Here is a 26,395-nt window from a genome sequence, read left to right on the forward strand (position 1 = left end):
TTTAAAAATTTATTTTTTAAAAAATATAAACTTTTAAAAATATTTTTTATTTAATATAACTTTAAATATAAACTTTTAATCATTACTCCCTTTGGTTTTTAATATATAGGATGTTTTTAATCAATTCACTTAAACAGTTGAACTAGAGGTGACAATTTAGTCATTAAACATGTTTTTCAATGAAAGATTTTTTTCAACTTTATCTCTATTAAAAATAGTAAGAGATATATAGCATCCGATGAATCATGAAATTAAATTTACAATTGGGGTGAAATTAAAAAATGGCATTAAAAATGACCCCCTTGTGCCTTGTATATATTAAGGACCAAAATTTCATTCTAGAAGATACCCTATATTAAGGACCGAAGGAAGTGTGCTATAATCATTTTAATTCTTTCTCCACTCAAGGGTAATATTAGAAACACATCATTGATAAAGCCTTATTTTTGTCAAGTTATTTTGAATTTTGGGATAAAGAAATACCTCCAAAGTTGGCTTATAATTTGGGATGGAGAAGTAGTACTATAAATCTTCTTGTCTTTTCTTTGTTTTGTCTTTTTATTATCAGATAATTAGAATTTCCTTTATATATAATTCAATTATAACCTTGAGTAGAATTTAAGTAAATCGTCTCGCTTTCTTTTCAGAAGTTATCATGACTCCCACTACTTCGAAATTTGTGATTACTTTGCTTTGGTGCCTATGCACAATCACACTGCATTCAATCCCATCGCACGGGAATGTGAATGTTCATTGTAATGAAAGAGATCGAGAAACTCTTGAAGTCTTTCAGAGAAGTATTGAAGATCCTTGGAAGCTGCTCTCCACTTGGTCTAGCAATAACGATTGTTGTCGCTGGGTTGGAGTTCACTGCGATAAACTCACAGGTAGAGTCACAAATCTTAATCTTCATTGCCATCAGGACAATTCTACTGATACATTCAGCACTGGTAACAAATGTTTAGGAGGTCAAATAAACTTGTTTGTGCTGAACCTGGAATTTCTTAGCCACCTGGATTTGCATGGTAATGATTTCAAAGCTATTTATATCCCATCTGTTCAAGGATCTTACAATATGTCAATGATGAGAAATCTCCATCACGCTGCAAACAGCTTCTCTCATCTCCTTTTTCTCGACTTTTCATATAACTCTGAGCTCAAAATCAATGATCTTAGATGGGTTTTGCAGCTATCTTCATTGAAATATCTTAATCTCAGTTATACTAACCTCTCTGAGGAAAGTCTTTGGCTTCAACGGGTTAACATGGTCCCTTCACTTTCTGAGTTAAGATTAAGCCACTGTTTCCTTACTAACATTCAACCATCTCTTAGGCAAGCCAATTTTTCTTCCCTTGAGGTACTTGATATTTCAGACAATGATTTTCACATTGAAGTACCTAAATGGCTATTTATCCTCAGCAATACCATTTCTCGTTTAGACCTTAGCTTGAATAGTTTCAGGGGTCAAGTACCTGAAGGAATGTCAAATCTTAGGAATTTGAAATTCTTACTCTTGAGGGGCAATAAATTTACTGGTTCAATTCCTAAATGGGTGGGACAATTTGAGCAGTTACAATATCTTGATCTTTCATCCAATTTTTTTTTCTCGTCCCGTTCCTGAAACTCTAGGAAATCTATCTTCATTGGAACAGTTATTAGTTGGACACAATGAATTAAATGGCAGTGTTCCAAAATCTATTGGGCAACTCTCAAAATTGCAGAGATTTTTCCCTGCCTATAATTGGTTATCTGGATCTATTTCTTCTCTCTTATGCCAAATTGTATTTGGGAATAAACAATTGAAGGTTTTACAAATGGAACACAATCGTTTATCTGGGGAGCTTCCTAGGTGTTGGACACAATGGACAAAACATTTGAAGATGATTATTTTGCATTCAAATAACATTGGTGGCAATATTCCACCACAGGTTTGCCAACTTTCTGATCTTCATGTGTTGGACCTTGCCTATAACAAACTTTCAGGATCAATTCCAAAATGTTTGGGTAATATTATTGCAATGGGTACAATTACTTCTGGTGATCTCTTCTTTAAGAATTACTCGTATGGTGGTAGAGTGATTGGACGAGATTCTATGAGTACTTACATGTCACATCGACCATTTTTTCACAAAGGTCCTGAAACAGAATATTGGGACAATGCTGTTAAATTTATCTTGCTTATTGACCTGTCAAACAATGGCCTATCGGAATTTATTCCTCAGGAATTATTTAGCTTAATTGCTTTGCTATCTTTAGATTTATCCCATAATCATTTGATGGGGAGGATAGCAGATGGGATTGAGCATATGAAAAGTTTAGAGTTTCTTGACCTCTCGTGGAACAAACTTTCTGGTGAAATTCCTCAAAGCTTGGGCAATTTATCTTTTCTAATTTTCATGAACTTATCATATAATAATTTCAATGGAAGAATTCCATTGGGCCACCTTCAATCTTTTGATGCGTCCAGTTACATTAGCAATCCTGAACTTTATGGTCCTCCTCTTACAAAGAGCTATTCACAAGGTGAAATTCCCAATGTTAAAAAACAGATTGTTGAAGACAGTGAAGATGATTTTACAAAGTGGTTCCACATTGGCAAGGCATTTGGATTTGCTTATGGCTTTTGGGGAGTATGCTTCTCCCTGTTTTTCTTTAGGACCTGGAGACTTGCCTATTTTCGATTCCTCAATAAAATGAATGACCGAATTTATGTCTTTGTGGTGTTAAAGACAAAATGGTTTCACTGAAACTTTTACGAGCTCCAAGATCGCAACTGAGAGGCAAAGATTTCGGTAAGTTATTAATCTATTGAAGCATTAAATTTTAAAGGGTTAAAAGATAATTTGACTTTTAAACTTTAAGTCTAAGAGTGTCAAAAATTCTAAACTTATTTTTGATATAATGTTCCACTTCAACTTTTAAAAACAGCACAATATTTCCTCTACATTAGTAAATATTTACATTGATTGTTAATTTATCAAAAAATTACAGAAAAGGACCAAGAAAATTTCTTGGTCATTTTTTATAATTTTTGATATTGATTTCTAAAATTTTTTATTTAATTGATGGTTAAAGTTAACATTTACTAAAATTAAGAGTAATATTGCACCATTTTTAAAAATTGAAGTAGAATATTGAACCAAAAACTAGTTTAGAGTTTTAAATATTTCTAAACCTATAGTTTAATGATAAATTTGTCATTTAATTATTTCACGTGATAGTACAATTATTGTTTACTTTGTTTTTATAGACATAGTTGATCATTTTTGTAATTCAAATCAGAACATGCTGATTGACCTAGACTTGTCAGTTTTTTTTTTTTAAATTGTTTTTCTATCAGTGAGAAGAAAACCCACCACAAACATATTATATATAATTACATATAATGGCTAAAACATTTTCCCTTAGTTTTATGTGTATGCACTAAATCAATAATAAATTCACATCTATCTTTTTATTCATTATTTTTCAGATCAGAATGTAACATATTGAAGAGTTCTAGGAGATCGATGCATGCTTCAAAGACGGGTTAGAAGTCTACTTTTTGTCATTGGTTGTGTTTGTTTGTATATATATATATATATATTCCAGACCTTATCGTCATGACCTTTAAGACAATTCATTGTGTATTTACGAGATTTATGGTATTATTTGTTATGCTTATTGTGTAATTCAAAAACAGTGTTGTTTGTTTATTTTAATTTATCTTGTAGATCTGGTCTGGGATGTCTAATATTTAGGGAAAGTTTGAGTGCGCGCACACAATCAATATTATGTGTATTCAGAAGACCAGGATTTGGAGGTTGGATTGTCCACATTAAATATGGATGGTTCATATTTAAAACATTTAAATCTTATTTTATTTTATAATTTATAAAAATGACCACAAAATGTAAAAAATAAATACCAATTTAGACAATACATATTTACCATAGATGTTTTAAATTTAATATTAATTTTTTATTATTTTTATAAATTAATCATGCATATTTACTTTGAAAAGTTTATATTTAAATATTTTAAATTATAATTTTTTAAAAAAATATTTTTTTGGAAAATACATGTTGCAAGATTATCTTCATTTTTAATATTGTATTATGAAAATAAAAATTTATGAAAATTTTAATATTAAATATATATTATCCATAATAAATCTGTATAATCAATTTATAAAAATTTTAAAAAAATTTATTAAGTTTGAACCAACAACATTAAATATGAACTATCCAGATTGATAATCCAATAAAATTATTAAATTTTTTCATGATGTTTATAAATTTTTATTTTTATGAATGTTAAAAAAAATTAGAAGTTTTGCATATGGGCTGTTCCTGGACAGTCCAAATTCTATCTATGTGCAGTGCAGACGAGGAGCAATAGAGGGGGAGCATGGAACGAGGAAAGCCGAGTCCAAATTAGAGCCATGCAATATTACATATAAGAACCCTAGCGTGATTAATATTTTAGTAAATCCCCTGGGTAGCTGGGCTTGAATTTTGGGCCTTAACCCAACATTAACCATTGGCAAGCAGCCGATTTGAGATGGAGACCGTAGAGTGCTCTATGACTATTGAAGAGGAAATATGTCAAACATAAATAAACAGTGTTGAAAGTTGAAACACGTGTACTTCAAAAAAATTTGATGATTATTTTAAAATAACTATCAAATAAATATATTTTTTAAATAAAAATAAAATTATTTTTTATTTAAAATTTTTTTGTCAAATAAATGTTAAATATTTGACAGTTTTTGTATTTGATATTAAGAGTCAAATAGATATATTTTTTTAAAAAAAATTATCAATGTATTTCTTGACAATTTGAAAAGAATCATCAAATATATGTTTAGGAATTGACTATTATTTAAGAATAACTGTAAGATATTATTCATTTTTTTATTTGTCATTTTTCTCAAATAGTAAATGACAAATATAAGACCTCTTATTTAAATTTTTTTATTTTTTTAATTCACATAATTAATGTTCAAATTGGGTTCCTTCACACTTGTTTATTATATTATAATAAATATAACGAGAAAGACAAGGGAACTGTTTTTTTATCTTCTATGCCTCATTGGTATAATATTGTATAACACACACTAAACGTTAATTTTTTCCACAGGTGATGATCATTGTTATTGTCCAATCAGGAAAAATAAGTTTCTCTATTACCAAGGAAAACGACAAATATAAAAAGTTTGGATAAATTGGCTCACCAGTCCAAAAAAATTTTATATCCAAAAAATATAAACTAAATTTTAAAAATTTAGGAATATCACTGATTTATATTAATATATAAAGAGTTTATCATTGAAAATTTATGAGAGATTTATTATTGATATACAACGATATATCACTGATAAATATAATAAATTGATCATGATGTAAAATATAATAAATGTTGGACTATTTGCGTGATTTAATCTTATAACATAGGCTATATTTGTAAAAGCCCACTACTATAAGACGGACTTTTAATAACAATTATTTTAACCTTTTAATATCAGTTATTGAGAGGAAGTGGAAAAATACGAAATGAAAAGTAAATATTTAACGTCGGTTAATTAACAGACGCTAAAAAAACTTTCAACGTTAGCTATATTGATAACCGATATTGAAACCATAAAAAAAAATTTGATTTTTTTTAAAAATTAAACTTTTAACCACAAGTCTTCAAAAATCGTGGTTCAAGGTCTTTTTAATTATGGTTATCATATATAACCATTGTTAAAAAGTCATATAGTTATTATCGAAACCATTGTTAAAAGTTTTTTTAACAACGGTTTCGATAATAACTATAGTTAAAAAGACTATAGTTCTTGAAAAACGTGGTTAAAAGTCTTTTTTTTTAAATTAAACTTTCTATAAATCCACAACTGAAAAAAGTGAAAATGGTATAAATTATAAACAGTCAGCCAGCACAACTACAATCAATATACAATAAGTTATAACTACATTTTATATTTGTTCAACTACTAAAAATTATAAAATTATGTTTAATCACTTTGAAAAGTATGCTTGGAGAAGTTGTTGAGCTAAAATATCTCGAATGTCATCGATCTCTTCTTCATTATAAGGCTCCATATTATTAAAAATCTAAATGATAAAATTAATCAGAATAATAATCTAAAGCAATTAAATACAAGAATTTGAACTAAAATAACAAAACCAAATATTTCTTGTAATCTTTCAGTACTTCCAACTTAAATTATCTCATACATGTAATGGATAATATAATATTCACATTCTATGCTTCCTGATTGCCTATGACACTAAAATAAATAGAAATTTAAAATTAAACCAAAATGTGCAAAGAATAATTAAATATGAAAGTTGGAGGTTCTATTTGGGCAAATTCATTCCATCGATGATTTTGGCTTGCGTTCCCCAAATGTAAACATATAATATGTCTCAAGTTCACTATTATCATTTGTAAATGAAAAACATTACCAAAGTATAAATATATCTCAAAGTAATATTTTCAAGTTTTCTGAGAAAGTAGCTATTATTAGTACTTCTATTGTGATCAATTCCTTCAAATCTTCTTAAGATCCTTCTTTTGTTAGCTAAGATATTACCTAAAATATTTTGCACCAGGAAGAGGCAGTGGTAGCAAACTTAAGGGTACCTTCTTTCCAATCATTACCATTCCAAGAATCTTTAACTATAGATTGAAAGGAATCATCCACTATCCAAACAGCGTGGCATTTAAAAGGTCTTTCATGAGTAATAGAATTTTTAGAATTTTCAAGCTGGATTTTGATAGGACAATGATTGAAGCCATATCTGAGAAGATGGAAAGAGTTAGCTTGGTTGAATTTAAGCTTCCATTCAGTGTTGCAAAAAGACCAATCAAGTCTTTCTTTTATGTTACCTTTCTCCCAAGTTAATTTATCTCCAATGAAATTTAATCCAAGTAAATTTATCTCCAATGAAATCTCTTTAGGAAGATTATAATAACAAAATTCTTCTCCAACAAAATTCTTCTAGATGCAAATGATTAAAATGGGGCGAAAAAAACACAAATTCTTTCACTCTACAACCATTATTAGAAGTAAAAGAAATCAAATTTTAGCTCTTCAAGATGATCAAGATAATTGGATTTTTGATCATTAAACCCTCAAAAATCAAACTACCTCTTACTTTAAAAACTTGTTTAAAGAGGATACCTAAATTAACCTAAGTTGATAATCGAAAGGAGCTTTCCGTCTCTAACCCCTACTCAATTGCAATCCATTCATAGGAGGTTACGGAAGAAGAAATTAAAAATGCAGCTTTTGATATTGGTGCCTTTAAAGCTCCTGGTCCAGATGGTATTAATGCTGGCTTCATTCAATGCTATTGGAATGATCTCAAGGATAGTATCAATCAGCTTGTTAAGAGATTCTTCACTGATCCTACTATCATTAGTGATATCAATGATATGTTCATCACTCTTATCCCTAAAAAATGACAACCCAAGTTGCATGAAAGATTTCTTACCAATATCCTTATGCAATGTGAGCTACAAAATAATCACCAAAATTCTCTCCAATGGATTGCGACAATGTATGAATCATTTGATTGGAGACAACCAATGTAGCTTTTTACAGGGAAGACAAAGTAGCGATAATATCATCATCGCTCAAGAAGTCATTCACTCTATGAGAACCAAGGCTGGAAAAAAGGGGTTCATGGCACTTAAGATTGATCTTGAGAAAGCTTTTGACAAAATCTCTTGGGATCTCATTGATGAGACCCTTCTTATCATAAGGATCAAAGAGAATATTAGAAAACTCATCATGGCAGCCATCTCAACCGCACGAATGAGTTCCTTGGAATGGGGCACCAACAAGAGAATTTAAGCCAACACAGGGCATTAGACAAAGGGATCCTCTTTCACCCTATCTCTTCATTCTTTGTATTGAGCGATTAAGTCATAGTATTATAAATAGCATTGATAAGGAAGAGTGGAAACCTATTAAATTAACAACTAATGATCCCCTAATTTCACTTCTATTTTTTACTGATAACATGTTGCTTTTTACAGATTCTTCTCTTGATCAAGCAAGGATCATCCAACAATGTCTCTCCAATTTTTGTAAAGCTTTGGGAAAAAAAGTGAATTTTGCCAAATCCAAGCTCTACTGCTCCAAGAATGTCAATATTAATAAAGCCTTACAGATCAGCAAGGAATTAAGAATTCCCCTAATTAGAAATCCTGGTAAATATTTAGGGATTCTTATTATCCATGAAAGAGTTTCAAAACTCACTTTTGCTCTCTGCTTGACAAAATCAACTCTCACCTAACCAACTGGAAAAGCTGCTATCTTAACAATGCTAGGAAAGCTATTCTTATAAAGTTTGTTCTATTTTCTATTCCCAGGTATGCCATGCAAACTATGCTCTTACTTGATAATGCCCTGACTAAAATGGAATCTCACTCTTCCAACTTCCTTTGGGGCTTTACTAATGGGACCAAAAAGCCTCATCTACTATCTTAGGACTTGATCACCAAAAACAAAAATCAAGGAGGTCTTGGATTCAAAAAGCTTAAGAGCCAAAATTGTGCCTATATTATGAAACTTTGCTTGGGAATTATAAAGATGCCCAATTGTCTCTACGTTCGTGTCTTGCATGATAAATATAAATGCAATAATCTTATCATTCCCATAGTTTGCAAAACCAATTCTGGCTCTTACACATGATCCAGTATTTGTAAAGTTTGGGAGCAATTCATTACTCACGTGGGGTGAAGGATAGGAAAAGAGGATCAAGTTTCTTTCTGGTATGACAAATGGTATCCCTTTCTAGATCCCCTTGTCAAATATGCTTTATCTAATGCAGACTTCATCCTTCATGCTAGAGTCTCTAATTTCTGTGATAATAATGGCACCTGGAAAATAGGCTAATTGCATAGATATCTTCATTTAGAAGTCATCAAACTTATCACTATTATTCAACCTTTGACCTCTAATGCAAATGATGATGCTATATGTTGGAAACCTTTAAATAATGCTAATTTCTCTATCAAAACTGCTTACAAGACTATTAAAAATCATTGTGACACCACTAGCTCTGAAATTTGGTCTAAGATTTGAAAGTGGCCAACTTATGAGAAGATCAAATCCTTTCTTTAGAAAGTAGCTTGGGACCAACTTCAGCCTAAATTCTCTTGTTTTAATGAAAATAATCCTTCTCGTAAAAATTCCCCTTTTGGTTGTAATTCTTTGGATTCCACCACTCATATCTTGAGAGATTGCAAAATATTTAAAGAGGTTGGTTAAAACTAGTTAAGCAAACTAAATTGAACACTTTCTTTTCTCTATCTTTATAGGAGTGGGTTCTTTGGAATGCGAAAAGAGAAGCGAGTAATGCAAGAACATGTAATATCTCTGGAAGAAGCTCTTCGCTCATGTGTGTTGGAATATTTAGAAAGAGAGATGCAAAATCACTTACTCTGAAGATGATACCCCCGAGAGAGACATTTCTTCACCAGTATCCAAGATATTCTTAATGATCAATACCTTCAATCTAGAATCAATTTCTTAACTCAACAAGGTGATAGAACAAAAGCTAAATGGTTTCCCCTTGAAAAAAGATTGGGTTAGACTTGATATAGATGGCTTTGTCAACAATCAAGAGGTTGCTTCTTATGGTGGTCTCATTCGAGATGATCAAGGCAGATGGATCAAAGGCTTCACTAAATTTCTTGGTTACCATCCCAACATGGCAACTGAGCTTATAGGCATCCTTGAAGGACTCAATATTTGCTGGGCAGAGAAGTTTAACAAAGTCAATGTCTACTTTGATTCTACTGAAGCAATTATGCTCATACGCAATGAGTTTTCTAATACTCATCTGCTTGTTGCAACTATTAATAAAGTCAGAGATCTTCTTATGTATGATTGGTCAGTCACTTTTGATTACGTTTTCAAAAAGGCTAACAAATGTACAGATTGGATGACTCATCAAGCCTTTCCCAACAACTCAACTATTCAGATTTTTGATAATCCACCTTCTGATTGTAAAAACTTTTTGTACACTAATATGACTTAATTTGTCTATCTGCAGAGTTTTTTATGGCCTTCTATTAAAAAAAAGTAAAATTTTATATAGATAAAAGTTTACTTATTGAAAATCCATATTAACCCGTTGCTTGGTGTTCTACCCAGAAAACAAAACCAATATACTACACCTTGATTTGGTCAAATAACACAAAGTGACCAATGGTAGCCATAACATATAAAATTTATATGAGTATTAAATAATACTCATATAAATTATGTGCTTTTTGCACATAATGATTCATCACATATGTCATCCTTCTATGTACTACATTATGTGATTTTTGCACAGCTTCTGGGTACAAAAATCTAAATGTATTTTGTTTTTCCATTGCACAGCAAATATTATAGAGATACCTATCATTGAAATGAGATCAAAATGTTAGTTGTCTAAAAATAAAATGAATTGAAAAAAGTAGACAAAAAAATTACAAGATTCCCAATTTAACTCATGATATGTCTAACTCTTTTAAATTTAAGAACTCCTTCAAATCTGTCTTGTCAAATTCAAAATCATATCCCCTTTCGCTATCCATGACTCCAAGTGACATTTTAACAGTAATGCCTTCTGTCATATGTTTGAAAATTTCATCCAATTGTGCTAGGCAGGGAAATTTAATGATAATCATATTTGACTCAAATTTCAAACAATTTGAAAATTTAAGTAAATCTAAAAAAAATTAAACATATAACAATTTCTTTAAATAGGTATAAATTTCATTATACTATCTAGCAACATCATAGCATAAAAATCATTATAACAATTTCAATTCATCTAAACAACTACAAATTTCATTCCCCTATCCAACAATATTCATCATAAAAAAATAAATCCATCTATCTAAAATCATTTTAGACAACGAAAAGAATTATATTAATTATAAAAAAAATAGAAATAAGAATATAAAAAAATAGAAAAAAATATAACCAGCCAGAAAAATTTTCATTAATCAAAGAAAAAATAAAAAAAATTAGTAATACTTACTTGGAATCTATGAACACGAAGATGCAACCGAAAAGATCCACTTGAAGCCACAACCAACGATGGAGGAAGAGGGAGGGAAGAAGAGGAATAAGGAAGTACACCCACTGAAATGAAAGAATAATTGACAATGGAACACAATAGAAGAAATAATAAAGTAAGTGGAAGCCGCAAACCAAAGATTAAACTTCACCTACAAAGCTAAATGAAGAAAATGAACCTTTAAAGAATTCAAATGTCATAGAAATAGGGCTTTGATGGAAGAGAACTATAGATCGGTGGCAACAGTGGCGGCTTTGATAGCTACCGGACTTAGTTTCCATAAGGGTGATTTGCTTCTTCGACTTCGGAGAGTTTCGACGATAGAGAAGAGAGACTTCACAACTGAAATTTGGAAAACAAATAGGGGGACGACGTGCGTGTTCTAAATAAAAGGCAAAGAAATGACGTCAGTTATGTAACCGACATCATTTCTTTATTCAAACCCCAAGTCCTTCTTTTTTTATTTTTTTTAATTTTGACGATACAACATCGGTTACATGCGTAACTGACATTGTATCATTAATGTTTTTTATTTTTTTATTTTATTTATTTTTTTATTTTATATGTTTCAATGTTGGTTACAATAATAACCGATGTTGAAACTAGATACGACATCAATTACATGAGTAACCGACGTTGTATCCCTTTATTTTAATTTATTTTATTTTTTAGGTTTAAAAAGCGTTTTAATAACTGACGTTAAATACAACAACAACAACAAGCCTTTATCCCACTAGGTGGGGTCGGCTACATGGATTGCAAGACGCCATTGTGCTCTATCATTTATCAAGCTTTTAGGAATATTATTAATTAAGAGATCGCGTTCAACAACTTCCAAGAGTATTTTCTTAGGCCTTCCTCTACCTCTCTTAATCGAACTCAAAGTTATATGTTCCACTCTTCTCACTGGTGCCTCCCTTGGTCTTCTTTATACATGCCCAAACCATCTCAATCGATTTTCTACCATTTTTTCCTCAATAGGTGCCACCCTCACTTTTTTGCGTACGTGCTCATTTCGAATTTTATCTTTACGTGTATGTCTGCACATCCATCGTAACATTCTCATCTCTGCTACTCCAACTTTATGCTCTTGCTGTCCCGTTAGAGCCCAGCATTCACTACTATATAACATTGCCGGTCTGATAGCAGTGTGATAAAACTTTCCTTTAAGTTTATTAGGCACCTTACGGTCGCAAATAACTCCTTTAGCTTTTCTCCAATTAAACCACCCAGCTTGAATTCTATGTGAAATATCTCCACTGATTTCGCCATCATTTTGAATAATGGCTCCCAAATATCTAAACTTTTTCACTTGAGGTATAATTTGATCTCCCAATTTCACTTCCAAATTATTGTTGAATAGTCCTTTACCAAATTTACAATATAAATATTCCGTCTTACTTCTACTCAGACGAAAACCTTACGACTCCAATGTCCTCCTCCATAACTCAAGTTTGCAATTAACCTCTTCTCTTGTCTCTGCTATAAGAACTATATCATCCGCAAAGAGCATACATTTTGGAAGTTCCTCTTGAATATATTCCGTCAAAACATTTAAGATCAAGTTGAACAAATAAGGACTCAGAGATGATCCCTGATGTAGTCCAATCTTTATAGGAAAATCCTTTGTTTGACCACTAGGCGTTCTTATACTAGTTTTTACCCCCTCATACATATCTTGTATGGCTTTAATATAAGCAATCCGTACTCCCTTTTTTTCCAATGCTTTCCAAAGCACTTCTCTTGGTATACGGTCATAAGCTTTTTCTAAATCAATAAAAACCATGTATAGATCTTTATCTTTACAACGATACTTTTCCATTAATCCCCTTAGTAGATAAATCGCCTCTATAGTTGATCTACCTGGCATAAAACCAAATTGATTCTCAGAAATACTTGTCTCCAATCTCAACCTGTGCTCAATTACTTTCTCCCACAATTTCATTGTATGGCTCATGAGTTTAATCCCTCTATAGTTAGTATAATTCTAAATATCTCCTTTATTTTTATAAATAGGAATTAATGTACTTCTCCTCCACTCATCAGGCATTTTCTTGGACCGTAAAATCACATTAAATAACTTAGTTAACCATCTCACCCTTCTTCACCTAAACATTTCCACGCTTCGATAGATATACAATCAGGTCCGTTGGCTCTACCATTTGCCATTTTCTTAAGAGCTTCCTTTACCTCTTTATCACGTATTATTCGATAGAATGACAAATTTTGTTCTCCTTCACCAGTTACTAAATCCTCCAAGTTACTAGATGAATCCTCTCCATCATTGAAAAGTTTAGAAAAGTAAGTCTCCCATCTATTTTTAATTTCATCATCTATAACTAAAATTCTTCCCTCTTCATCCTTAATACACCTTACCTGTTCTAGATCTCTTGATTTTCTTTCCCTACTCTTGGCAATCTTATAAATATTTCGCTCTCCTTCCTTCGTCTCAAGGCTCTTATAAAATTCTTCAAAAGCTTTAGAACGAGCTTCACCCACAGCTCTCTTAGTTTCTTCTTAGCCATACGGTACCTCTCCCAATTTTCCTCATTGTTACACAAATGTATGGCTCTAAAACAGTTCTTCTTATACTTGATTTTATCCTGTACACTATTATTCCACCACCAAGACTCCTTATCTCTCGGACCAGAACCTTTTGATTCTCCCAAAACTACTTTTGCAACCTCCCGTATCTTTTTAGCCATATCCTCTCATATGATGTTAGCACTTCCCTGAGATTCCTAAATTCCTTTATCCAAAAGATTTCACTTGAAAATATCTTGCTTCTCACCTTTTAATTGCCACCACCTAATCCTTGGTGCTACTACTTGTCGACGTTTTTGGATTTTACTCATAATACACACATCAAGGACTAGGACCCTATGTTGTGTCGTTACAGCATCTCCGGGGATCACCTTACAATTTTTACAAAGTCTTCTATCTGTGTTCCTAACCAAAAGAAAATCAATCTGTGACCTTGAGGCTCCACTTTTGTAAGTGATGAGATGCTCATCTCTCTTCTTAAAACAAGTGTTGGCAATCTTAAAATCATACGCCAATGAGAAATCAAGAAGAGTTTGTCCTTCATTGTTTAGCTCTCTAAAACCAAAACCACCATGCACCCTCGCATACTAACCAGCTTCCCTCCCGACATGCCCATTAAAGTCTCCTCCAATAAAAATCTTTTCACTTGTGGTATGTGTCGAATCAACCCTCCAGATCCTCCAAAATAATTCCTTAAGACTGGCTTCTGTCCCGACTTGCGGCGCATAAGCACTAACAATATTAACAGTCTCACACCCAATTATCATTTTTAAGGAAATAATTCTGTCTCCAATTCTGCTAACTTCTACAATGTTCTTCTTCCACTCCTTATCTATAATGATGCCTACTCCATTGCGTGCACTTACTTTTCCTGTATACTAAAGTTTGAAACCTTGAATATCCTTAGCTTCTTCTCCACGCCATTTTGTTTCTTGCAAGCAAAGGATATTAATTTTCCTTTGAATCATAACCCCTACAACCTCTACAGATTTACAATTTAATGTCCCAACATTCCAAGTACCAAATCTAATTTTGCTTTATGGACTAACTTCTTTAGCCGCGTGCATCCAGAATGACGCGGTAGCCCTTGCCATAACTGACGTTAAATATCTAGACTTATTTACATGTGTGCCATTACTTTATTTGCAACCATGGTTTTTTGGAAAACTAACATTAAAAGGTGACATCATAAGCATAACTTCTAGTAATGGCCCCTTATAAACAAAATAACATTTCTTCATAAAGAAATATTTGTTATTTGTGCTTGACTATCATCCCAAACAAGTCTTGTTTTTTATTTTCTTAATTTTGTTGTATATATCATTATTCACTCAAATAATTTTGTCGTAGATTCTAAAATTTTCATGATATGACCGCTGCTTGTAACCCAAGCAAGGTATCAAATAAGCAGCATTAAGTTCTTAAAAAATAATGTAATATTAATTTTTATTTGTAATGTAACTTCTTATATTAAAGATAATTTATTAGAAATTGAGTTAGATAATGTTTTCATTAATGGACATAAAGCTATAGTAGAAGATATGATATCTCAATTCTTAATTCCTTGATTTACTAAGATTAATAAGGATAATTAAGTAAGCTGATGTGGTGTGTGATCAAAAGAGAATAATAAGTGTTTTTGTTGAAATTTCAAGTATAATTTAGGTCCAAAGTGAAATTGGGTCAATTGGGGACTAAAAAGTGGAGAAAAACAAGCTAAACAGCCTCTGTGCCACATACCATGGTGGGTGGGTGGTGCGCCTTGGTGCACGAGGCCATCATGTGAGAACTTCCTTCTTCTGTACCACATACCGCAGTGCGTGGTGACAGGCGCCGCAGTGCACAGTGTGAATTTTGTAGAATTTAGACACAAACTAATGCAAAAAACAAAAAGGAAAGGAAAGGAAAATGAAGGAGCTCACATTTTTTCTGCTAGGGCATGACTTAGATGAGAATTTGAGAAGATTTGAAGCTCTAAATCATCCAAGGTAAGATTCCTAAACCCTTTTTCTCCTTTCCTCTTTCATTTTCTCAAGGATTTAAGTTAGGATTTAGATGAGGATGGTAATTTCGGTCCATATGAGGTATGGGTCCAAATCCATTAATTCAAATAGAGTTAAAGAGAGTTGTTTAGATTATTTAAACCTAGTATAAATAATTTTGGTGGTTGGTGGATGATGGACTCCATTAATGTCCAAAAATGAACATTAAATTTGTTATTATTGTGGTTGTTGAGGTATTAATGATAATGTAGCTGTTTAATAAAGTTATATGATGTTATAGATAGATAATAAACCTAATAGATAGGCTCCAACTAATGTAGACTAAACACTAGACAATTTAGAAGTAGAGGATTGATGGTGTAAATGCTTGAAATGGTAATATTGATGAAATTCAACTTGGTTGATTGTAGTTTTGGCTCTTGGTCACCCATTGGATTGGAAAATTCAAGCTTAGAAGCTAATAAATTGAGAGTAAACATTTGACCTTTCAAAGGTTTGAGATAACCAAAGAAAACTCTACTTTAGATAGTTACATGTCAATTGATTGATAATCGATTTTTACATGTGAATTGTGAATCTTACATGTATGGGATTGATTTTTAATGTGAAATTATATATTAGTTTCAATGAGTGTATGAGAATTTGAATATGCGTAATTCTATTTTTGGCTTGAAATGCAAAACGTGAAGTCAAGAGGGTTTTTGAACTATGAACATGTTTATGCTTTTAAAAAATGAATGTGATGTTGTATAGAGGTAATTATGTGTTAATGAGAAATGGATTTTGAGTTAAGTGAGAATAATGTTGAGAAAATAATGAGAATACATACTTGGGTAGCGTATGGTTGTGAGCCCAATGTGATTGGTGTGATAATGAGTAAACAAAAATGAAAATGTGAAAATGAGTGAGTATTGATTATAGCATGATCAGTTGCGGGAGTTCGCCTAAAGATTGGGAGTAGAGAAAATCTATATGGTATTTAGGCTGTCCTCCGGTGCATGAACATATAGCCTCATCTCACAGTTTGTCAAGGGACTGTCTCATACTTTGTTGAGGGATTATAACCTAACTATCTCCACTAATTCAATAAGGAGACTAGCTTAGGGTATGAGACACCTTAGGGATTCCAGAATGGGGGAAGCTGTGGTTTGAGACTGAGTTTTATGATTTTTGGTGAGGTCACACCTCACGATTGGTGAACTTGGGTAGTTTAATCATATAGACGAAGCCCTATTCAGTGTTATAGCCTATGATTTCAGTCTGAGAAAATGAGGAGGATATAAAGTTGGTCGATCATTGCCTAAATAAGCATATAATGTGTCACACATGTTAAGTTGTTGCAAGTTGCGTGAATAATGGGTCAAGGTCACATATCTGAGAATATGGTGACAATACATTTAGTATATGTGAGTTAACAAGTTATTATATAATAAATGACAAGTTGTGATATGTGTGAGCATGTTTTACTTGCCTGGTTTCTTATGCATGTGCTTGTCTTATAATTGATATATAATTGCATAGGGTAGGCTTTACTTTAGTTATTGAGTAGCTAGACTCACCTCTTTCATTTAACACTTTTCAAGCTCTAGCTCTGATATTAAGAGGAGAAGGCTAAAGAGGCTAGGAATTAATATATTCCTTTCTGTATGCCTCTAACTTAGCTTATTTTGTGTGATAACATATGTTTGCCAATTCTATGATGCATGCCATCACACTTGCACTATTTTATCATTGGGAATGTTAGATTTATATTTTAGGCCCTGAGTCTTTATGTATGTTGATATATATATATATATATATTGGTTAATAGAGCCAAAATACTAGTGCAAAGGTAGAAATAGACATTTGAGCATGTTTTATTTTTTTGGGTATAAAGTAATGCCAATTTACCTCCCCCTCTATTTTTGGGTAAAAAGGGGTTGAGGAGTGAATTTTTGTTATGCTGTGATTTTAAAGTGAATGACGTGTTGTACTAGTAGTCTGGAGTCCAATGGACTTGGTCTAGGTGTTAGGAAAGGCTTTTGGCATATGTTGAGGGTTTTAAACACCCATTTCGTGAGAAAGTTGTGAAAAGTGATTAAAATATATTTAGGTATCCAACTTCTTGGTGTGACTTATTTTAAAAGTAAAACAAATGCCATTAGTTAGTTCATGTAAAAAGATTTTCATAGACACCTAGATTATATCATTCGGACGTCAAACGGAAAATTGGGGCGCATCAAAAGTTTCCCGATTTTGTTGTCAAATGATAGTTGAATCAATTGAATTTTTATGCAACATGCTGCAGCGCATGGTGCCTGAGCTACGACGTGTGGCACAGAGAGCAGCAAGCCATGGCGCAGTGTGCACGAGCCACAGCACATTGCTCTGTCACACATTAAGAGAGTTGTTTTTCACTTATTTTCAACTTCTTTCACTCCTCTGAGATATCCCATGCTTCTATAACTTATTTTTACTCTGATATAAAAGATTTTAATTTATTTAAATTCATTTTTATTTAGAAAATTTGGGATCCTTGAATTTGCACTAAAGCTTGGTAATCATCTTTTTGAGTTAAGTCTCTGATTACGAGGAGCTATATGGGTTAATTATATTTAGTGGAGTAAGAATATTTCAGAAGATACTAATTAAAGAGAAGGATAAAACAAGAATATGTTAATGCTCTTATATATCAACCAATTGTGGCTCAATTTTTCACAAAACCACAACGTAAATAAAGAATTTCAGAAATTGATTATCTATAAACAGCATGTTGTTATGCATCCGTTCTCATACCACTGCGTCACACATAAAAATATCATAGATTCGATTTCATTTAATTGTTAAGGGTTAAAAAAATAAAGTGTTAACTTATCGTTGGATTTTTTTTTAGGAATAATACTAGGCACCTTGAAGTCTGGGTTGAGGTGATTTTGCTCTTCATATATTAAAAATATAGGAATATGGTCCCTCTATTACCTGTTAATTTGACCTTTAATCGATCAAAAAAATTGTAAAAAATGACATTAAAATTTTAAAAAAGGACCAAAAAATTTACAGAAAAGTAACTTATAAGAAAATTAATATTAATTAAGTCTCTTAAATTTTAAATAAATTTTAATAGACTAATATTATTTTTCTCATATAAGTATGAAAGTATCATTTTAATTAATCATTTTGACTAGCTACTCTGTGATTATCAGATCACCAATGCTGAAAAATAAATAAAATATTATTTAAAAAATTTAATATTTTTAATTACTTATCCATGTTATTGTTAACATTAGTGATCAATATTACTTATTACTCTAGAAGAATTTATTTGTAATTTAAAATACTTAATTAATATTATTTGTTTATAAGGCCATTTTTTTATAAGTTTTTGAATATTTTCTGTGATTTTTTTTTTGTCAACCAATGGCTAAATTAACGGATATTTAACTAATGATAGTATTGCTCAATTTTTTAATACAAATGTTCAGGAGCAAATTAGTACTTCAATCTAACCATTAAATATTACTTTTATTAAAAAATGTAAGGTATTCTTAGTGTTTAAGTGTAATTAATATTCTTTTTTTTCAAAAATATCCATAATAAATAAATTAATTTATATTTATTTTAACATAAAATACCCTATTAAATATAGATAAGTATAAAAAAATTGTGTTAGTTTAAAGTCATTAATTACTTTATTAAAATAAGATTTGATTAAAAATATTTTACATTTTTTAACAAAAAAAAGGTATGAGTTTATGGCTTCCTTAAAAGCATCTCGTCGATCTCGTCGATCACGTCAAGGGTTTAGGTTCAAAAATTTGACTATAGTACTATTGCCTCACACGCACGAGCCCAAGTACAGCCGATTGCCAAGAATTCTTCACGTACGTAACAATGGCCATAATTTGATAAGCGAAATGGGATTAATCATTAACATATTAACTTGCATAGTTTTAAATTAATTGAGAAGTTCCACATGGCCAAGATGGAGGAGCAAATGAAGGTATATATTATGTAAGACCTATCCAAGAGTTCGCCGTGCTAGGTGACGCTAATGTGTGACTTAAGTAGGGGCATGAAATTAAATTTCTTAAAAAATATGCTTTTGAAGTATTATAGTTTTGAAATTTTTGCTCACAATTTAAGATTATCATATGCATATCAAAAATTTAAAATACTTTTTAATTGAAAAAATCATTACATAAAGAGTATCAGCAAGTGTCAGTATTGAAAATAATACAGATAATGGATACATCATGCAATTTAAAATATTGGTGCTTCATATAATAACATTGGAATGTTGTCAATTACGCTCTCATGTAACCAGAGGAGATTATTGATATTGGGTTGGGAGCAAAATTAGTAGCATTATAGACTTAAGTATAGCATGAACATGTGTAGAAGTTATTAGCAAATTGAAACTGTATAGGTTATTGCGCTCATGTACCCCTCTTCCAATCGTTAAGGCCTCCCTCTTCATTATATTTTTTATTGTTAACAAGTAAGGGTGTTCACAGAATGAGTTTGAATCAGGACTGTCTCAAAAAATAAACATGACTACAATTTTTTTTTTTTTTGGGTATTCTGTCTCAAAAGTTGTCCCTTTTCATTCTTTCTAGATGAGGATGCCTTGATAAAACAAACATGGAAGAGAGATAGTTAACAACATTTTATTAATTTATATAACTTATTAAGTAAGAAACCAAAACAACACAAGCAAGTACATGAATTCAAAAATTGAGTTATAGCAACTACAATTTAAACTGAAATAATACTATCATAACAACTATAGTTTAAAGTCAAGTACACAAGAACCTCAAGTGATCTTCATGCTACAACTATTATAACAATAACAAAATCATCAAGTTACATAAGTTAGCATATGGTATACAAAAAGAATATATATATAAGAATAAATAAATTATTAAACATTAATAAAAGAAAAAATAGTAATATATTCTAAATAGCATGGGACGTCCCAATAGTAATCTTGTATCGTGTCGTATCGTGTCCCAAACATATTTTTGTCTTATCTCACAAAGTCTTATCCAATTTTTTTCATAAATGAGATAGACTTGTCTGACATGATTGAAATGAAACCTAGTTAATTGAAATGGAAAAAAGTATGAACACCCTTACTAGCATGTCCCACAGTTGGGCAATGCTTTGCATCTATTATGTATAAAGTAATGTATACTTCTTTGATTCTATTTATAAATTACACATGTTTAATTGAAACTAATGAAAATCTTAAAAATTAGTAACTACGTCTAAAATTTTAATAAGTTTTTAACTTTATTCTTATTAAATTAAATATACATATTTTCTCTTATTAATATTTAATGAAGTGTAAAATAAAAAATTTATAATAAAAACTTAATAATATGACTTATAAATGAAATAAAAAAAATCTTCACCTATATAATTGACAATATTTAATAGTTATTTTATTTTATATATGATGTTTAATAACTGTCACATATAGTCCCTGTTATCTATTAAAGGTCCCTTTGTATATATTTTATTATATATTTGATAATTATTTGAAAACGTCCAATATCTTGTATCAAAAAGGAATGTTGGTAGCCGTGCTGGAACTTATTTGATATTTATTGGAGATGACTATCAAATGATTGTAGCCATATTTGATAGTTATCACACATAAGTGTGAAATATATATTTCCTCGATTAAAAAATATAACACACATTTTAAGAATTGAATGTAAAATATATAAAATATTTTTAATATTTTAAGGTGTAATTATTTTTTTAAAGTATCCTTAATAAATAAATTACTTTGTATTTAGTTTAGAGTAAAATATCCTATTAAAAAAGTAAATATGAAAATATGATGTTAATTTAAAAATAAATAACTATTTTATTAAAATAAAATTCAGTTATACCTTATGTTATTTTTATGAAGGGAGTATAGTTTACATATTTGACAATTAAACAAATATATGTCAAATATGATATGACACTTTTTTTAGGTGCGGATTGCTTTTTGAGTAAGTCCCTGGTAATTAGAAATACACATTGCATATGCCAGTCTAGAATTTGCCAGAATCAACAACTTAAAAATTAGGAGGGAAGAAAGTGGAGGAAAAAAATGGAAGGAAAAAAATAAAGAAAATAAAAAACTTAAAAGAAAATATTATTATCCCTTGCATTTGAATGGACAGGAGAAATAAAAAAGGAAGGAAAATGAACAAATATCACAATGATTACAAGACACTACTATTATCAAAATATATCAATTTTCATATTATCATTAGAAAAATAAATTAAGTTATATATCTTATATATCTTATACGATCATGTTTTAAAATAATATTTTGTAAAATATCACTCACTGCAAAAAAAAATTTAGTAGATATAAGATTAAAAATATATTAATTTTCAAGAACTTGAGTGGTTATTTCAATAAAAAAAACGTATATACTTGGCTTTACGCACTTAAATTACTTGTTTTTAGTTAAAATAGGACACGCAATTTTTTTATAGATTATTTATTTTATAATAAATTTTTATTATTGATATTATTAATATATAAAAATCTATTTATCTTAATTTAATTGAATAAAATTATGTTAAATATATAAAAACAAGTAAGTAATTCTCATAAAACAACCCATATAGTGAAGCATTAAATATGCATGAGGAAATGGCCCATAGGCTTGTAGCTTTGTATCTCATGTCACAACATATGTATGACATGCCACGGTCTCAATTTGCCAAAAATCATTATTTTGCACTTATTTTCTCATTATTTGTTATCTATGCAATCTATATGCTTTTTTTAACATTTGTACATACTTTTAAATGGTTTTTAAGATATTTCTTTTGGGATCCCAACCTTTTTCAAATATTGAATTTTGAATATATATATATATATATATATCTGTGCGCGCGCGCGCGTGTGTGTTGGAGTTTGTGTGCTACAGTTTGGTAACATTGGGGGGGACATTATGAATACAAATAAGATTAATGGTTGAAACTCTACTCTTGGACTTAATCTCAACATTCAAACATGCCTTACTTGTTCTATCAAACAACCTTGACAAAGTAGTCACCTTAAAAAGAATCAGTAATTCATGTAGAGGTAGTTTTAGTCTATTTGTATACTCACTAACTATGAAGAAATGTGTAGCTCTAGAATCAAATAAAGGTTCAATTTTATGATCACAAAGTAAAAATATGGTACCTTTGATCAAATTCATAAATTCTCTAACCTCTTCTTGCGTTACTAAAAATACTCTTTTTGGTAACTAGACCACTGTTTAGATGCTTCAATTATGCCTTAGGACATTGCTCACCAAATGGCTCGCCTTACCATACTTGAAGCATGCCTAGCATTTCCAGGCATGAAACCTGCCACACTTTGTACACTGTGGCAATCTGGCAGTACTCAAAGTTGGTGCAGGAGTAGTAGAAGCTTATCGTGAATGTTGTAGAGCTCCAACACTCTTTACCCTACTCTTCTGAGCTTCCATTTCCCTTCCTCTTCTTGCTGCTATCCTTAGTTTTTTACACATGTTATTAAACGTTGTAACATCAAACAGAGCAATTTGTTGCCTATACTAGGGGTGCATCTTTTTGGGCAGCCTCTCAGCCTTCCACCAACTATCATTTTTAAGTTGTAAGTAGGTAGAGTCTTTCCCAACTCATTAAACCCCTTGATAAATGTTTCTTCATCCAAATCCCGCTACTTAAAGGCATGAAACTCCTATTCTTTATCATTTTTGAGTGTGATTGAAAAATGATAATTAAAGAAAAGTTGCTTGGATTTCTCCCAGTCCAATCCACAACCATTCGATGGTTTAATTGTATCCTACCATTGCTTTACTACTTTAACTAATAACACTGTAGCTAGGACACTTTCTATTTAAAGGAGCAAGTAACTATCTCAAATATTGCCTCAGGAAGTTGGATTCATTTTTCTACTTTCCCCTCTTCATACTCTCATTAAAGGTTGGCAGCTTAAAATGAGCAAAAGTCTTTCAGGCCCCATTTATGGATATAGTATTGCTGCCACCAACTTCTCCTTTTGACTTGGTCTATTACTTGAATTCGTAAATGATTTAGGTCTACTCTCATGTGCCTCTTCATGTTCATGTCTGCATTCATTCCCAACTTCTCATACTTTCCCCACGACCTCTATTTCTTAGTAGAAAGTTGTGGTCTTGAACTGTACTCCATATATCTATCATCAGATCCCTCAACTCTTATAGAAGAGAATTATCCTACTTTCTTGATTGCTCCTATACTAGTTGTTCCTCTAGTATTAGTTCATGTTTTTCTAGAAAATTGCTAGCAACCAAAATGTTTCCTTACCATTTCTACCTTCCTAAGGAAGAGACCAAGCATGAAAAGTGTTAATATAGAAGAAACTAATCTCTGAACAAAGGGAAAGAATAATATAATGAATGTAGATAAATTATCAACTACTATGGAATGGATTTAACAACAAAGCACAATATACCATATCTAAAAACTCAAGAAACTAATACCAAATTGTATTGTCCACCTTAACATTATTAACAATTCACCACAATCATAACACACAATAGTAATTAAGAGTTATTAAGCTCTTAAGCTTACCTAAAATAAAGAAGGGTTATAAACTTTTATAGAAACTTGAAAACATTTGAAAAGATTTGAGATCCTAAGAACCCTTAAAATTGATAGTTTGAGCTCAAACTAAAAAGATTTCAAAAGTATGGAATAACATTAGAATGAATCACACAAGAAAATAGGGCAAAAAAGTCATTTTTACACTTTTTGGCACCCATGTTGCGGCTTGTGGGACAGAGAGCTCACTTTTGAATCTGCATCATGTGTTGTGGCTTGCGCACAATATGCCACAATGTACATGTCAATTCATGACAGTATTTGCTATCATGTTAGCTTTTCAAGGAAAACTTTTGGCATATGCAATTTTCTCATTTGATATTTGATTATAGTGATTCAAGCGCCCATGTGAAACTTGTTTAATAATCTAGTTAATCGATATGTTTCATTTTAATCCAATGTTATATTTAAAAATTGGACATCTAGATGCTAAAAGATCATTTTGAAACAAATTTCATGCATCCATATGCTTAAATTTCAACACTTATGCTAGTAACTAATTTTGGGGCTTGAACCAAGTTCAATAAACAAGTGTACACTAGATGAAACAAATATATGAATAATAAAACATCATACTCAAGAGTTGACCACTCAAAGCCCTAATTTCACATAAATAGGGCAATTTTCATGAAATATGCAATATTTCATTACTTGGTCAAATCTTTACAATACATCACTTTTAATTACCTCAAACATACACTTATATTTCTATTTTATCCTATTACTATATATTTATATTTACATTCATATTCACAAAAACTGACAATAAGGGTATTAATAAAAGTAGATAATCTAATCTTTACCCCATTCTTTCCTTGGTCTCCTTTCTATCTTTAAACCTATAAAATGGTAACCAAGGGGTAAAATAGAGTGCTGGTAACTAAATTGATTTACATTACTTATTAAAAGTAATCATAAACAAGTAATAGAGCATAATATTGAAAACATTTTCTGATACTAATAGGCTATAGAATCTAAATCATATGCATGATCTTAATATCCACCAAACCTTAATTACTCTCTACTAAACCCATAAGCTATAACACTAGACCAAACCCATATAGTCTGGTTCAAGCTTACCTTTAATGGATTCCCCTTATTACACATAATCGAAGTGTCATTACTCCAACGCTGCACCTTTTAGGTGCTAAGAAGGATTTTTTCCAACACCATACCTTTTCAAATGCTAATGAGAGATTGTTAATTGCACTAGGCATCCCAATGTGTCAATGAAACCATATGGATTTCTTCACTACTTTATCTAAGATGAACTCCCACCTTCAGTACACATCCTTTAAAATTTGCACTATAATCATGAATATATACCACATAATATATTATATTTAAATTATCATACTCAAGGACTAATGTAATTACCATACATTCTATAATACACTTATTTTATAGTTAGATCACAATTTAAGCACATGTTACACATTTTCTCAAAAATTTATTTCATTTCACACTCTATCAGTTCTAAAACTTACACGCGTGCATTCATACACTATCACTTATATAATTTCACAAATAACTTGTAAAAAATTTCAAAAGGTAATATATATTATAAATAATTTGGTTACCTTAACCTTTTGACACAAAAAAAGGTTACTCATGGCTAACGTAAGCTCCGACACCTTCTTTAACCCTAAAGAGGTTCCAACTACTTAGATCTATAGCATTAAGAACTATATGTTAGTTTCATAACTTAACATAAGTACTCTTTAGCTAAATTTGACTAAATTTAGCTACCTATAACCCTTATTTTCTATTGTTGAGCTATTCAAAGCTACAATTTAGTTATATTATCCTTACTTAGCACTTATAAATCTAAATTACTCAATTAAGCATTTCCCATAACTTCAAATCCCTAAAATAAAGTTAGGACTTGTTCAATCTACAACACCCAACAACTAAGCTTCATAAAATAAATTACTAAGACAAAGAAACTTAAATCAAACTCTTAAAGTCACAAGCAAGCCTTAAAACATGGACCCTTGGCTTTATTAATTGAAAACAACTCTACCCATTCCCTAATTACATGAAAGATGAGATGGAGAGGTAAAAGAGATGAGTAGGAAGCATATATAAAAGTTTGAAGGTCCAAATTGGCTTCCATGTTCACCCAAATTGAAGCCTTAATAGAGGATTTGCTTTTCTCCTTCATGCTGTGTG

General features: G+C 30.9%; 1 protein-coding gene across 3 annotated transcripts; it reads left to right on the forward strand.

The window, feature by feature from the left end:
• Nucleotides 1-516: 516 nt before the first annotated feature.
• LOC129290569 (receptor-like protein EIX2) lies at nt 517-3,791 on the forward strand. 3 transcript variants are annotated; one of them, XM_054927369.1, is made up of 4 exons: nt 529-887; nt 1,806-1,928; nt 2,550-2,792; nt 3,473-3,791. In XM_054927369.1, exons 1-3 carry the CDS (start codon nt 747-749, stop codon nt 2,745-2,747), a joined length of 462 nt encoding a protein of 153 aa, XP_054783344.1. In that variant the 5' UTR covers nt 529-746; the 3' UTR covers nt 2,748-2,792; nt 3,473-3,791. The 3 variants fall into 3 exon arrangements, 2 of the variants coding, with proteins under 2 accessions (XP_054783344.1, XP_054783343.1); XR_008588448.1 differs by having other exon boundaries at nt 517-1,928; nt 3,473-3,789; XM_054927368.1 differs by having other exon boundaries at nt 558-887; nt 1,806-2,792; nt 3,473-3,780.
• The last annotated feature ends 22,604 nt before the right edge of the window (nt 3,792-26,395 follow it).

Source organism: Prosopis cineraria, unplaced genomic scaffold (assembly GCF_029017545.1).
Source record: "Prosopis cineraria cultivar Desert tree isolate PC_DT_omini unplaced genomic scaffold, ASM2901754v1 PC13, whole genome shotgun sequence".
Classification (NCBI taxonomy): Eukaryota; Viridiplantae; Streptophyta; class Magnoliopsida; order Fabales; family Fabaceae; genus Prosopis; species Prosopis cineraria.